The sequence below is a fragment of the Simochromis diagramma genome, unplaced genomic scaffold (assembly GCF_900408965.1).
Source record: "Simochromis diagramma unplaced genomic scaffold, fSimDia1.1 OVJJ01000426.1, whole genome shotgun sequence".
Classification (NCBI taxonomy): Eukaryota; Metazoa; Chordata; class Actinopteri; order Cichliformes; family Cichlidae; genus Simochromis; species Simochromis diagramma.
The window spans coordinates 173658-189102 of NW_024387170.1; the positions used below are offsets into that span (position 1 = coordinate 173658).

At 43.1% G+C, this 15445-nt stretch overlaps 1 protein-coding gene across 2 annotated transcripts in view; it reads right to left on the minus strand.

Annotated features, from left to right (window-relative positions):
• Positions 1–15445, minus strand: part of LOC120744580 (MAM domain-containing glycosylphosphatidylinositol anchor protein 2-like) — a 138164-nt gene that overhangs the window by 56930 nt on the left and 65789 nt on the right. For both annotated transcript variants that reach the window (XM_040049074.1, XM_040049073.1), the window contains exon 6: positions 10442–10714. In XM_040049074.1, coding sequence (XP_039905008.1) covers positions 10442–10714 — 273 coding nt within the window. The remainder of the gene's footprint in view (positions 1–10441; positions 10715–15445) is intronic.

Consider the following 15445-nt stretch of genomic DNA (forward strand, 5'->3'; position numbering starts at 1 on the left):
CAAGAAGACGATCCACAGCTGCAAATGATGGTGGCCTCAAAAGTACCTTTTAGATCAGCGGTCCCCAGCCTTTTTTGCACCACGGACAGTTTAATGTCAGACAATATTTTCAAGGACCGGCCTTTAAGGTGTGGCCGATAAATACAACCATATAATATGATACGACCAACACACAAACTGTGGTATTTTGTAAATATAAAAATAAACCCGAATTCACTGTGTAGTTGTGTAACTTTATTAGCAGCCTCCTCCTAAAATGCCCCAGTAACACTGAGTAACATCCTCCTCTCTGCCCCTTTATGCTCTCTGGTCGCTATGGTAACGTGTAAATCTTTACAATTCTTTCATAACACACGGGAAAGAAACTAAACTTCATACAAAGGAATATTATGCTATTTGTTTAATTTATTTATTTATTATTCTGAAACAAAGAAACATAAATAAGCTGCAGGATTTTGAATGTCCCCATTTAGGTTAAAGTGGAGTGTATTTGTGTTAGAAACGTCCCCAAAAGTCATAAGAATATGGCATACTAGTGACTATAGTTGGATATAGTTTTGTATTTGTTAAAAAAATGGGAATGTCCCTATTTTCAGCATAAATCTACCCAGGAAGTCAGCGAACAATTTATCAATGATCCCCACACTCAAGTAAGGGTTGTGTTGTAAAACCCTTCATTATGTTTAAGGTTTAGATATATGTAACACATGCCAATCAGAATGTGGAGTAAGATAAAGAAATCAGACCAAAAGTCATTACACATACATTAACACAGTGGTTCCCAAACTTTTTTGCTAGGCCCCCCTTTGTTTTACAAGAAAAATGTATGAGATGAATTGCAGAATGGCAGATATTCAGATAAACAGTATTTTGTCTCTATCTGCAGGTTTTACACGCTTACATACACACACGCAGTTACCGTCCCTCCATTTACAAAGGCAGAGGCGTCACGGTGTGATTATTTTACATGTAGTTGTTTTTTCCCGTGTAATAACATTCAACATTGCATCAATACATTTTTCAAAAATGCCTCTCTGTGCAAAATGGGTTCAAAAACATAAACAGCTGTGGGATCCTGTTTGTCTGTGGTTTGAACCAGGGGAACAAATCGTGGCAGGATCAGCCTGATGTTGTTTGTATCCCGCTGTAACTTTACTGTATAAAGAGCAAACATCTCCAAAATGTCAGGACTAGTTAGTCATTAAAAGAAGTGTTTGTGTCTTAAAGACATAAAGAGCTGGATGGCCGCTAACTTTCTGCTTCTTAATTCAGATAAAACTGAGATTATTGTACTCGGCCCTGAAAATCTTAGAATTATGGTATCTAACCAGATTCTTACTCTGGATGGCATTACCTTGGCCTCCAGTAACGCTGTGAGGAACCTTGGAGTCATTTTTGACCAGGACATGTCCTTCAACGCACATATTAAACAAATATGTAAGACTGCTTTCTTCCATTTGCGCAACATCTCTAAAATTAGAAATATCCTGTCTCAGAGTGACGCTGAAAAACTAGTTCATGCATTTATTACTTCCAGGCTGGACGACTGTAATTCATTATTATCAGGATGTCCAAAAAACTCGCTGAAAAGCCTTCAACTAATCCAAAATGCTGCAGCAAGAGTCCTGACAGGGACTAGAAAGAGAGAGCAGATTTCTCCTGTTTTGGCTTCCCTTCATTGGCTTCCTGTTAAATCCAGAATTGAATTCAAAATCCTCCTCCTCACATACAAGGTCTTAAATAATCAGGCCCCATCTTATCTTAATGACCTTGTAGTACCATATCACCCTATTAGAGCGCTTCGCTCTCGCTCTGCAGGCCTACTTGTTGTTCCTAGAGTATTTAAAAGTAGAATGGGAGGCAGAGCCTTCAGTTTTCAGGCCCCTCTTCTGTGGAACCAGCTTCCAGTTTGGATTCAGGAGACAGACACTATCTCTACTTTCAAGATTAGGCTTCAAACTTTCCTTTTTGCTAAAGCATATAGTTAGGGCTGGACCAGGTGACCCTGAATCCTCCCTTAGTTATGCTGCAATAGACGTAGGCTGCCGGGGGATTCCCATGATGCATTGAGTTTTTCCTTTCCAGTCACCTTTCTCACTCACTATGTATTAACAGACCTCTCTGCATTGAATCATATCTGTTATTAACCTCTGTCTCTCTTCCACAGCATGTCTTTATCCTGTCTTCCTTCTCTCACCCCAGCCGGTCGCAGCAGATGGCCGCCCCTCCCTGAGCCTGGTTCTGCCGGAGGTTTCTTCCTGTTAAAATGGAGTTTTTCCTTCCCACTGTCGCCAAAGTGCTGCTCATAGGGGGTCATATGATTGTTGGGTTTTTCTCTGTATCTATGAAGCGCCTTGAGGCGACTTTTGTTGTGATTTGGCGCTATATAAATAAAATTGAATTGAATTGAATTGAACTAAAAATCAAGAATGTGGGATCCTGTTTGTCCGTGATTTAAACAGCCCAGCGCTGCTCCCGACGCAGGGAAAACCAACCCTGCAGGGAGACCTACCTCAGCACTTGTGCAGGTGAAGCCAAAGGGAAGATTTGCTTCACCAGATTTTCTCGTCTTTGGGTTGGAATGAAGTTGGTTTGGAAACATATTCAGCGATGTTTCATCTCCTGCTTTGCGTTTGTGTGGGCGCCCGTGCTAGCAATGTCCAAGCATTGTTTTTGTTTTTTTTCCCCTTTTCATACCGCGCCCCCCCTGCAATGGCTCTGCGCCCCCCTAGGGGGCAGGCCCCACACTTTGGGAAGGTCTGCCTTAACATAAGCAAATGTTTAATAATCAGAGTTTATTGTATTTACCAGTTCCCTAAGGAAAGTTTCCCATTGAATGTCCCCATTTAGGTTAAAGCAGAGTGTATTTGTGTAGAAACGCCCCCAACAATAATGAGTCAGGTGTAACAATGACTATAGTTTGATATGCTTTTGCAATTTTTAAACAGAGGCATGTTTTTGTACTTAGGATAAATCTACCCTTGAGATCAGTGACAAAACCTTTAATGATCAGTGATCGTTAATGATCAGTGTACTCTGGTACTACATCAATATGTCTAAGATTAAGAAGTATGGCACATATATCAATCAAAATCAGGACTACGATGAGAAATCTATCCTAATATCACGGAGTACACCTTAACACAAGCAGCTCTTTAATAACCGGAGAATTCAAGGAAACTTTCGTATTGTCCTCATTAAGGTTAACACAGTGCATTTGTGTCAGAAATGTCCCCTGAAGTCACAGGAGTCGAGCGTCTTTTTTGGCAGTTTGGTGTCTTGTCTATTTGTTATTCATGTTAAATCGACTCGTAACATCAGTGGAAATTAAAATTAAGAAATCCATTCTAAAATCGTACAGCTTGCCTTATCACGCACAGATCTTTAATACTGTACTTATTGGTGCCCGGAGGTAAAGGATACTTTGATTGGTCCTAATGTAGGTAAAGCAGTGTGTTTATTAATAATTAAATGAAATCTGTTATGATAGTTTTGGCTCAGAGGTTGGATCGTTTCTGCAAATGAAATGAACCCTTACTAATTATGTTCAAATTATGTGTGGTAACAATTCATAGTTGAAGTTAGAAATTTCCTTTTAGATTTAAATAGAATATAAAAACCAGGTTAACTTTCTAATGTTTGCCTATTTAACTTTATTTAGTCATGACTAACCAAGCTGCGGCTGCATCATGAGAAACGCCTGAAACGTCACAAAAATTTGATTTGCAAAATTCGGATTCCTCAATGAGAGCGAGTGTCTTCCTTCAGGTATGGAGGCAACAAAAACACGATGCAATAAGAAAACAGACCAAGATGAAGACGGGGGACCAGGGACTTCCTCCCAGTGAACATATTTGGAAGCAAAGTTCTTGCCTTACTGCTGGTAACAAGCACTCAATAGTACAGATGTTTTGTTGTTGTTGTTTTTTTCTTGTTGTAAGTTTCTCTGCATGAATGATGTGCATGTAAACTCCCAAAACAACTCAGTAGCAATAAATGCAGTACAACATTTAAAATGGCCGAGAACTTGGACATAGTTTTGATCTCTTCAAGACAAATAGAGACTTTAATTTTAAGTTCTTTCAAATCCCTTGGATGTTGTCAAATTAATATGCTTAATTGCAAAATGATTATTGTTAGATTGGGTAGTTAAATCGTAGCCTTACATTGTACTTTGAAGGACTTGCCTTTAAGGGAAGTCACTGCCCCAAAACTGACTGCCTGGTTTAGATACATGTAACCAATCAAAATGAGGATTAAGACAAAGAAACCCATCCCCCAAATCACTACAAATACCTTAACATATGCTGACTGTGTGTGTGTATAAATAGCTGCAGTGTGTGAGGCGAGCAGCTGATTGTCCTTGTTCATTAAGATTAAAGCAAGAACGCCTCAGAACAAAACGCTGCGTGTGTGTTTTACTGCGTCAGTAAAAGGTCTGTTGCATAACTAGAGGTGGATGCAGTCGTGCGCACACGCACACGCACACACACACGCACACATAGCTCCGTCTCTGTCAGAACACAGTCGTATGTGTGATGTTAGTGCTGTACTGTAGCAGCTTAAAGAGAACAACATGCTCGAGATGAAACACGAGTCCTTTGCGCACACATACATGTGCTGTCAGCGCTGCGTCGGCTCTACCGTGAAACCACTGTAGACTGATTAGCTGCTCATAAATGTCACCTGTCATGTGGTGAGATCAATGAGGGAGCAAATACACAGTAACGTCAAGTTTATGTGTGGAGGCAGGAAAAATGGTGACACGTGTGAATGACTCTGACATTCACAGCTCGTTATACTACGCTGCTGTTCTGACAGCCTGCAGCTTCATCTGTGGACACTGGCTGCTTTTTCACTGTTTCTCCTTTGTTTAATGAAGCCACTTAATATTGACCCATGACTCATTCATAAAACAACTAAGAGTTGAACCAGTGTTGTGACTACATATAACAGACAACTTAGCAAAGAACCAGCTGGAAACAAAAGCACATTTGTTCCCATTTCTTTATTAAGATCTATGAAAAGTGCCAAATCTAACACAGGTGGTGGGAATAAAACTGTTTGCATGCACGAGGTAATTCCCACACGGTTATTAGCCTGGGTATCACCACGTGGTGTGCAGCGTGTCCTTAAAGGGAACCCAGCTGTTAACACATGTTTGAGCTGAAATATGCTCTGTGCTTTCAATAACATATATGTGGTATTAAAATACACCAGATGTTTTCCTTTTAAGCACATTTTATATAAACCGATTCACCAGTAGGCCGCCATTGTTATTTACTTCTCAATGCACTCTGGGTAGTGACGTCAAACGGTTGCACCGCATCCAGTTCACAGTTAGCGGCGCACTGGAAATGGCTTCTGTTCAACCTTTCCAGTTTGAACCAGAACAATCCGAGAGAGAGGATGAAAATAGTCGACCAGCACTTAGTTTAGATGAAGATGACAACAATTAAAACCATTTGACCCTAGAACAGAAGAAGCTTCTCAGAGGTGAAACGTCTTCACAGACGCTCTTCTTTCCGAGCTCTCAGGATGCCTCTGACATCTTCTGGGGAGCTTGCAGGAGTGCTCACAGACATATTCAATCTGTCCTTGGCCCACGCTGTGGTACCGACCTGCTTCAAATCCACCTCCATCGTCCCCATACCCAAAAACTCCAACCCATCTTGCCTCAATGACTACGCCCAGTAGCACTCACCCCCATCATCACTAAGTGCTTAGAGCAGCTGGTCCTAGCACACTTCAAATCCTGTCTCCCCCCCACCCTGGACCCCCACCAATTCGCATACCGCCAGAACAGGGGCACAGAGGATGCAGTCTCCATCGCACTGCACTCTGTCCTCTCACACCTGGACAACAACAACACCTACGCCAGAATGCTGTTTATAGACTTCAGTTCAGCGTTCAATACAATCCACCCCTCACAACTCATCAGGAAACTGACAGACCTGGGCATCAGTTCCCTCATCTGCAAATGGTTACTGGACTTCCTGACCAACCGCCCCCAACATGTCCGGCTGGATAACCGCTGCTCATCTACCATCATGATGAACACCGGTGTACCACAAGGCTGTGTGATGAGCCCTTTCCTCTACTCCCTCTTCACCCACGACTGCAGACCTGCTGATGGTTCCAACACCATCATTAAGTTTGCAGATGACACCACGGTGATTGGCCTCATCAGTGACAACGATGAGGCCGCCTACAGGGAGGAGGTGGATCGTCTGGCTGAGTGGTGCGACACAAACAACCTGCTGCTTAACACCGAGAAGACCAAGGAGCTCATCGTGGACTACAGGAGGAATGCTGACCCACATCCACCCATCCACATTAAGGGGACGGCTGTGAAGCGTGTGAGCAGCTTCAAGTTCCTGGGAGTCCACATCTCCGAGGATCTCACCTGGACGACCAACTGCTCCAAGCTGGTCAAGAAGGCTCACCAGCGCCTCTTCTTCTTGAGGACTCTGAGGAAGAACCACCTGTCCTCAGACATCCTGGTGAACTTCTATCGTTGCACCATCGAGAGCATCCTGACCAACTGTATAACAGTCTGGTACAGGAACTGCTCTGCCTCAGACCGGAAGGCGTTGCAGAGGGTCGTGAAAACTGCCCAGCGCATCGCCGGAGCACCACTTCCTGCCATAAAAGACATCTACAGGAAGCGGTGTCTGAAAAGGGCTGGGAAAATCATCAGAGACCCCAGTCACCCATCACATGGACTCTTCACCCTCCTGCCCTCTGGGAGGCGCCACAGGAGCCTCCGGACTAAGACCACCAAGTACCGGAACAGCTTCTTCCCCACAGCTGTCAGACTCCTGAACTCTGCCTCCTGACATCTGACCCACGTTAAACTCATGGACTGAACATACGCACACCCACAACCACCTACACACACACACAATGGACAACTGTACCCTCAAACACACAATAATAACATGGACTGAACCACCACTCACAACCACTAGCACTTTATATAGCCTCTGTAGAAATTATCCACATATCTCACTTATCTTACCTGCACTACTGTATAGCTCTGTGTAAATAATCTGGATGGATGCAAACTGCATTTCGTTGCCCTGTACCTGTGCATGTGCAATGACAATAAAGTTGAATTCTATTCTATCTTCTTAATACCAACTCAAACCAAAGTGCGATTTGCTGGATTCACATCAGCAAAGAAACAGTTACAAAGCACTGGTTTACGCCTGACACCTGTATGAAGTCATTCTGGATACAAAGCCTTCTCAGATTGGATAAAGCTCGACCTGACACTGTACAAGCTTGGGAAATCTTCTCATCCATCATCATCTGCTGGATGAGGCAATAACTGATTGTAACTCTGTGTACTGAGTATCACTTGTAGCAGAGTGGCTGCACTTGTTCTCCCCACAGGGACACTCGTGAGAGGTTGAGTGGATAACTCCTGAGTCACCAGTGGAAACTTGTAAAGAGGAAGAGAAATCCTTTGAATCCTGCTCACAGCCTGTTAGCAGAAAAGACTGCATGTGAAGTGGAGGTGCAAACGATACAGTAGCCAATGAACAATCAGCACATTTTATGCAGCTAAAGATGGAAAGGACCGTGTATTACAGTTCAGCACGTTTACAGGTGAAGTTTAGTCTTTTAGCCTCAGCATGATGCTGTTGCCGCTACAGCTGCTGACAGGTGACACTTGCTGAGGGGGGTTTGGTCAAATTTCACCCAGGGTGACACAGCTAACGTTAGCAAACGCTACCCCTGCTAGCTACTTATCCTGTGCGGCTGAGACATAATATTAGCGATGCACAGTCAACTACCAGGAATTCACAGTTATTAACAAGGAAGCTATCACACCTGATGATGTGATCCACTCACAGGGAACTGGTACTGCATCATTGTACTGTCTCAGCAGCTGTACGTAGCACACAGCCATACAAACTCAGTCAAACACAATGAAAAGGATCACATGTCAAAAGGAGCCGCTCACTGTGGGATCATGGCTCATGGGATGAGTAGTTCTTTCTAATTAAAACTAATTATGCACACAATCCACTGATGCAGCAGTGCTTTTTTCATTTATGTCCAAATCAAATGTTTATGGTCATGATGCACCTCCTCTTGCTGCTTGGCCTGGCTCACTCTTCCACACTGAGTCTATGAGGATTTCCTGAAACGGAGAAAATAACTTTAGGAACTGAAGCCCTTAAAAAAGCGGACGTCCACTGTGATGCGGTATAGAGAGGGAGATGTCAGCTGCAGCACTGATGAGCAGTGAGTGTGTCTGCCGATGAGTGTGGCGCACAATCACCATCACGGTGCCAATGACAACACCTGACACGTTTCACTGCTTTTCTCTTGAACTGAATAGTTGGGTGTTTTTCGTGACGGTAGTCATGTTCACGGAGGGAGGAACAGCGCACACATACACCCACTGAGATGACTCATGAAGTTGAATAAACTCCACTGGACAGAGGGAGGAAATGCACAAGAGAAAACATACTGTTCTCAAAGGAACACGTCAGTGTTCCACAAACACAAAGTTGTGTCTTTTGACAAGACCTTCCAGACTATTGTTTCTCCGGCATCTTTCTATATTTAACTAAATCAAACCAGCAAACACAGAACAAAACAAGTGCCACAGCAAAACACAGAAGAAGCCACTCCTCTCAAACCAGCAAATTTCAAATCAAAGGTCCTCTTTGTTTAAACCATGTAAGGAAAAGGTCCCTGCACAAACTGGGCTACTGCTCTGCTGGGTCAGGGAGTGCAGAGTTTGAACCCTCCTCTGGCACTGACATCAGCACCTGAACGTGTTCATGGGTTTCTAATGTACAGGTGGGTACAGGTACAGTCCCATGGCTCAGTGATGGTTCATGTTTGACTTTTCTTCAAAGGTAAAATGGGACGATCTCCGGTGCTTTCTAAGAAAGTGAATGTCGATATGTTTTTCCTCATCAAATGTTTTTGAACTGAGATCAGCTGAGTGTGACAGAGGAGCTAATTAATGTTTGTCTGGAATCCGGACACAGACACAGAGAGTGCTGCTGGAGGCTCGGCAGCTCTGTTCCACACACTTGTTTTTATATGAGACTTTCTCAAAGTGTCAGCCGACCAGTCCAACCAGTTCATGGTGGAAGATTCTCCCAACATAGCTTAGAGAAAGACTTTGAGCTGGTTTCTCAGCACTCTGCCCATCCAGCCATCACCAGTCTGCACCAGCAGAACCAGCCATCACCAGAACAACTGTCAGCTACCAATGATCTGATGAGCTGCTGACTGTCTGACTCCCTCTTTCCAAACAAATGGACTCTATTTAAACTCCAGATTGTACCACCTTAATAACTGACTGCTTCAGGTGGCATTCAGGTTTTCTGTAATTTGTAGTATCAGGTAAATGTTTTGGGTTTTTTTGTGTCCCGTTTGGATCTTTAGCCATCAGAATTGTTGTCTTAAGGCCAAGAAAGATGCAGGTATCAGGTAAATGTTAAGAGGTAGGAACCTTTGTGCTGGGTTGTTGTGAGGGCGGGGATGAAAAATAATAAAGGACACTCATTGGAGTAATGGTGCGTCTCGCGTGTCTGTGAGTCATGCCTGCAGTCAGATAACATCCATAACCTCAAATCACAGAACAGAATTTATCCAAATGTAGTCATACACATGTGTACAGCTGCAGAACGTATCCTCTCATCGGTGACCCGGACTGAACTGTTTTAGGATAAATGCACTGATGCTGATTTGGATAATGACTGCTCGACTTTAATATGTTTTGTGTTAAAACCTGATTGAACAAAGTCTACAGTGAAACAGCTTCAGAGAACCAAAACCAGGAACATACAGATGAACCCAAATGTGCACTTTTGCTCAGTCTGATCTGCTAATGTTCTTCAAACCATGTCAGTGCCCGGACAGCATGCGTCATCCAAACTTTGAAACATGCTGATGAAGTTGAGAACAATTCATCATGACACTGCAGGACAGGACGACACACAGCGAGGAGGAGGAGCTGCTGAAGCACTCAGAGTCTCTCTGCACAGATAAATGCTGCTCTGCTGATGTGTCGGGCCGACTCTGCAGCAGCCCGTGCAATCTAAACATGGCAGCGCTGTTCTTTTACTGTCAGAGGCACACAGACTTCAGACATCAGAGCTGAAACCAGTTCCCAGTGAGACCAGTGTGCTCACATGAGACTGTAGCAGAGATAAATCCCAGTCAACCCAGTCCACGCCACTTTGGGACCAGTCACTTAGGCTCATTCTGTCACAGTGTGAGGGGAGGGGCCATGTCAGCTGTTCACCAGCCAGCTCTTTATGCATGAACAGAAATCTGACTGTTGCAGGTCATTGTTTTAAATCTGGGTGTTACAAAGAGAGCTGCGGATGTTTCCACAGACAGACAAAGACTCGTTTTTCAAGATGTTTCGAGGATCAAACGTTCGGTGATGTCGGGCTCTACCTACCTCTGACCAGGATGGTGGTGGTTTTTTTGGCGGGATTCCCAACGTTGTTGGACCCCACACAGCTGTAGACGCCACCGTCGTCAATAGCAACAGCAGGAACGGTCAGCGTGCCCCCTTTGACCACGCTCCGTCTGGGGAGCTGCTGCCCATCGGGTCTCATCCATTTTAAACTGGGATGAGGGTCTCCGCCCGATGCCACACAGACCAAAGTGATCGTCTCGCCGGCGTTCACCACCAGGGGGTCGTCCAGGAGGAGCTTGACAGATGGAGGAGCTGCAGGAGGAGATGGAAGGGTTGGAAATGAGGAGGAAGTCAAAGTCAGCAAGAAACCTTCCACAATGTCAAAACGTTTCAATCGAGTTACAAATGTGAAGAATCCCAAAAACTACATGATTTTCAATCAGGTCACAATTTCGTAACATGTCAACAAAGGAAGCAACTATTTTACTTCAGAATTCAAACAATCGACATTATTTTACTCACTTATGTTATGTGTTTTAACTCTGAACATTCCCCACAGCTTCTGCATTTGATTTTTAGCAAACAAATATGTGTATTCATGCAATTTGACCCAAAGAACAACAGTATCAGGACAACACAGGATAAGAAATGAAAACATGGTTTTAAAGGTGAAGAAAACTGAAGTTTAAGTATCAGATTAGATCATTTGCATCACTGTAAATACCAACAATGCTGCTTTCCTGTCGTCCCACACTAAACAACACAGCAACGTTTTCATCACAGCTAAGTGTTAAACTGATGCCATAAATATTAATGCTGCAAGTCTCCAGTCTGTTATCACATGGCTAAGACAGTAATGATAGCGCTGCTGTCATCAGTGTGTAACAGCTGTGTGTAAATGTGATGCACACAGTGTTGCTTCCTGACGACCTGTGGCAGCAGGCTGTGGATCCCCTCTCAGCTGTGACTGTCACGACTCTTTCACTGTGTTGGAAAACTGGTCATGACTGTTGTTTGCATTGTTGCAGTTAGAGCAGGGCGATATGGCCAAAAATATTTATCACGATATATATTTGAAAATTTGCGATAACGATATAACTGACGATATAATTGATGCGAGACAAAATACAACTCCACAACATTACTAGCGCAAAAAGACAACCTTCCATTTATTTCCACTTAAACAAGAAGCTGGTTTTTATGTACATTAAAGCTTTATAAAAATGTAACAGTGCAAATGCAAATTCCTTGCTGAAAGTTTAACCAAAAGGCATTTCCAGTAGAAATGGGCTGACATATCCTGAGCATAACCATGTATAATATCCACTGAAGTTAAAAAGAGGTGCTTTGCAACATTAAACTGCAGTGTGCAGTACATATTTTTCGGACCATAAGGTGCACGGGATTATAAGACACATTAAGCGAAACAAAGCAGTCAGATAAATCAAACTTTATTAAACTCATTCTTCTTGCTTCCTCCACTTCTGTACCATTGATTCATTAATGTTGAATTCTCTGGCAGCTGCTCTATTCCCATGTTGTTGCAGTATATTAATGACTAACCTCGTATTGTGGATGGATTATCTCAGTTGTTCTCCTGACTGAAGTTTGGTCCGTTTACAGCATCCTGCCATGCGATTGCATTTGTCTCGTTAAAGCTATCAGGAACTTTAACGTTAACTTTTATAAGTGGAAAAGTGTTAGTGTTCGTCCTTCAGCTTCACTGTTTATGTTATGCTAACATAGCTGTGTCGCTAGCGATCACGTAGCACATCATTATATACCAGCTAGCCCAACTTCAGTAACCCTACAAACGTCACTGCTGTTTAGTTTCCTGTCTTCATTTATGTTGGACGTGATAGCAGAGCTGTACGTTTGAATTTTTTCAGAAATCTCTCAGTCAGAACATGCTATATCATGCTTAGGTAACTAGCGAAACTAGCGAGCTAACTTCCGCTAGCTTCCTGCTAACTTCTAACTCCGTTAAATGTAATAAATTTTGTTTTCATGGATGCCTGGAAGTTAAACTTAATTGTTACACCTGGTAAAGCAGCAATGCTGATCGTTTTATTAAAGATGAAAGAATTTAGACAGTTTAGGACCCAGATTACTCCCATATTTAAGAGCATCTTAGTCCGACAAATACGACAATAACAACGGCCGCTTGCATGTTCTGCAAAAAAATGTGCTTTGTCGTGTATCTGACGGACAAACACCAAACCAGTTCCACATCACTGAAGTTGCACCATTTTTACAAACCAATTCTGGTTCATCTGTTTCACTCAACAATCGGCCATGTGCGTATGAAAACAAAGACACTGCGCATGCGCGTTTTACTCATTCTATCGCGATATTTCATTTTCCTATCGTTGCATAACATTATACCGGTATTACCGTGAACGGTATAATATGGCCCAGCCCTAGTTGCAGTGTTTCTAATGTCATTCCCACCTCTGGTATAGAGACTTCTGACGTTCCTGAGCATCACACTGAAGCTTTACTGTCCTTCTCTGTCTTCATATCCATCTTATTCAGCTCTGTCTGTAACACCACCAGACTGAAACGACTGTGACGCCCTCACAATGACCCACAGAGAGGCTCACTCATGTAAACAGACACACGTGAAGTTACACACTCTCTATAATAACAAGTTGTAACAGGATGTCTCCACAATCAATGATTCAGTTACCCATAATGCACTGGTCTGTGAGACATGGATAACAGCAGCTTTTAACTCTTTTTCTTCTAAAAATGTGTGAAAGGAGATTTGTATAAAATGCAGCTTTTTTCAGGCCGGGCTGGCCACTTCACAGGCACGTGGCTGTCATTTTTACATGTTTTTATACTTTGAAAGCTTTTAAATATCTTCTCATGCTTCAATAATCCATAGTGATGGAGCCCCCAGCTGCTGAAACACAGCATAAAAGCTTTTATTGTAAAAGAAAGGCAGCAACTCCCTCCACCAGCTGCACAGCACAAGCTGCAGAAAAGCAGCTAAATGCAGAAATAATAACGAGGGAGGTAAAAATAGCTGAGTCGACCTCTGTTAAGCTGACATCATGTAAATCCCATCGAGCCATGGGGCGGTGGGATCTACTGTACCGGTCAAGAGCGGCAGCCTGAGCGAGCAGAGGAAAACCTTTCATGAAGAACGTCCATGTGACTGCACGCACACAGATTACAAGTACACAACTAGGTTTAAAAAGAGAAGAAGAGATCTGCGACGGCGCCTCGCACAGCTGCATTTCTACCATCACGGCGTGCACGCACAGGCGCAGTCTCACGCACTCACAACGAAACATGCAGAAAAGCAACGCCAGGCTGTAAAAATGTGAGTACTCTCACACGTCAAGCAGCAGATCGAGCCGCTACATCCAAGTGGCGCCCTCCAGGACAGAGACTACAGCTGACGGCGTGAGGCTGGCCCCAACGGCTCATTTCCTGGAGACACGTTTGAAGCTCAGTGCACAGCTAAACCAAAAGCTCCATTTTTATTAGTCTAAAAGGTTAATGGTACTGTCTGTGTTTAACTGCTGCAGAGTTCAGTGCACTTTTATTTACACAGCACCAGATCACAACAACAAGAGCTTCACGTTGTAAGGTTCAACAGACACGACAAAGAAAACAGAGAACACCCAACAATCATGTGACCCACTATGAGCAGCACTTTGGTGACAGTGGGAAGGAAAAACTCCCTTTGAACAGGAAGAAACCTCCAGCAGAACCAGGCTCAGGGAGGGGCGGGGCCATCTGCCACGACTCAGGGGACCAAGCATTAAAACTAACTTTATATAATGAAGTCTTTAACCCTTTAAAGCCGGTCAGAGTGGGCACGCTTTGTTTTGCGTAACTATTTTAAAATCCCGGTAGCTCTGCAACCACGTGAGCTAGCGCAATAATTTTTCTTGCATATGAAGCCGGAGGAGTTGTACTTACATCTTATGCCATCAGCTTGTCCTCGGTCACAGTTTCCTTCCACATAAAAACTGCATAAAAAGCACTTGCAGCAACAAAAACATAATATTCCAGAAACACGCTTTGCCGATCCGATCAGCTGATTGTAACACTTCCTACGTCCATCAGCGCGAACTATCGCATGTCCGCCATGACCTGCCCGAAACCGGAAGTGACATCATTTTGCAGAAATGCAGTTTTTTACCATCAGGGCCTCATGAGCCTATACTGGTCTTTTTAAAAGTTATGTTTGACTTTATGACTTTCTGTGTCGTTTCTGGGATGCTTAGGACTCATATTGCACTGCTGGAAATAGTTTATTTTGATGCATATGCTGCTTTTTTGCAAATTTGCAGTATAATATTTATTTTCGTTTGTCCTGCAGTATATAAAAATTGGTGTATTTCAAAAATAAAACCATGAAGACACACAAAATAAATTTCCTGTGGTGGGAAACTATTTTGTGCAACTTTTTTATATTTACAGTTTTGAGGGATAAGCCTCTTAAATTTCTAGAAATATATGTCAAAAAAACAAAAACGATTTTAAATTTTTTGTAGTTTATTGCACTTTTTTGCAATTTATGTAATTACTATGCACTTAATGCAGACATATTATTAAAATCTGGGCTCTAATGGTTGTATTGCTGTATAGCAACTTGAAAGGCTGAGGGTCGCAGATGCCAACAGACTCAATAAACTAATCCGTAAGGCCAGCAATGTTGTGGGGATGGAGCTGGACTCTCTCAAGGTGGTGTCGGAGGGGCGGATGCTGTCCAAGATAAAGACAATGTTGGATAACACCTCCCACCCACTCCATGACATGCTGGTCAGTCACAGGAGCACGTTCAGTGAGAGACTGAGATTACCGAAAAGCACCACTGAACGACACAGGAAATCTTTCCTGCCTGTGGCCATCTCCCTGTACAACGCATCCACTTAACACACTGTTTGCTGCTATAACTACACATGTTTCTTTTCCAGCTATTTATTTATGAGTGACTTATGTATGTATGTATATATATGTATATATTGTACTATTCTTAGTTAGTGTATTGTCTGTCTTGTCTTAATGTTGGTTTATAATGGA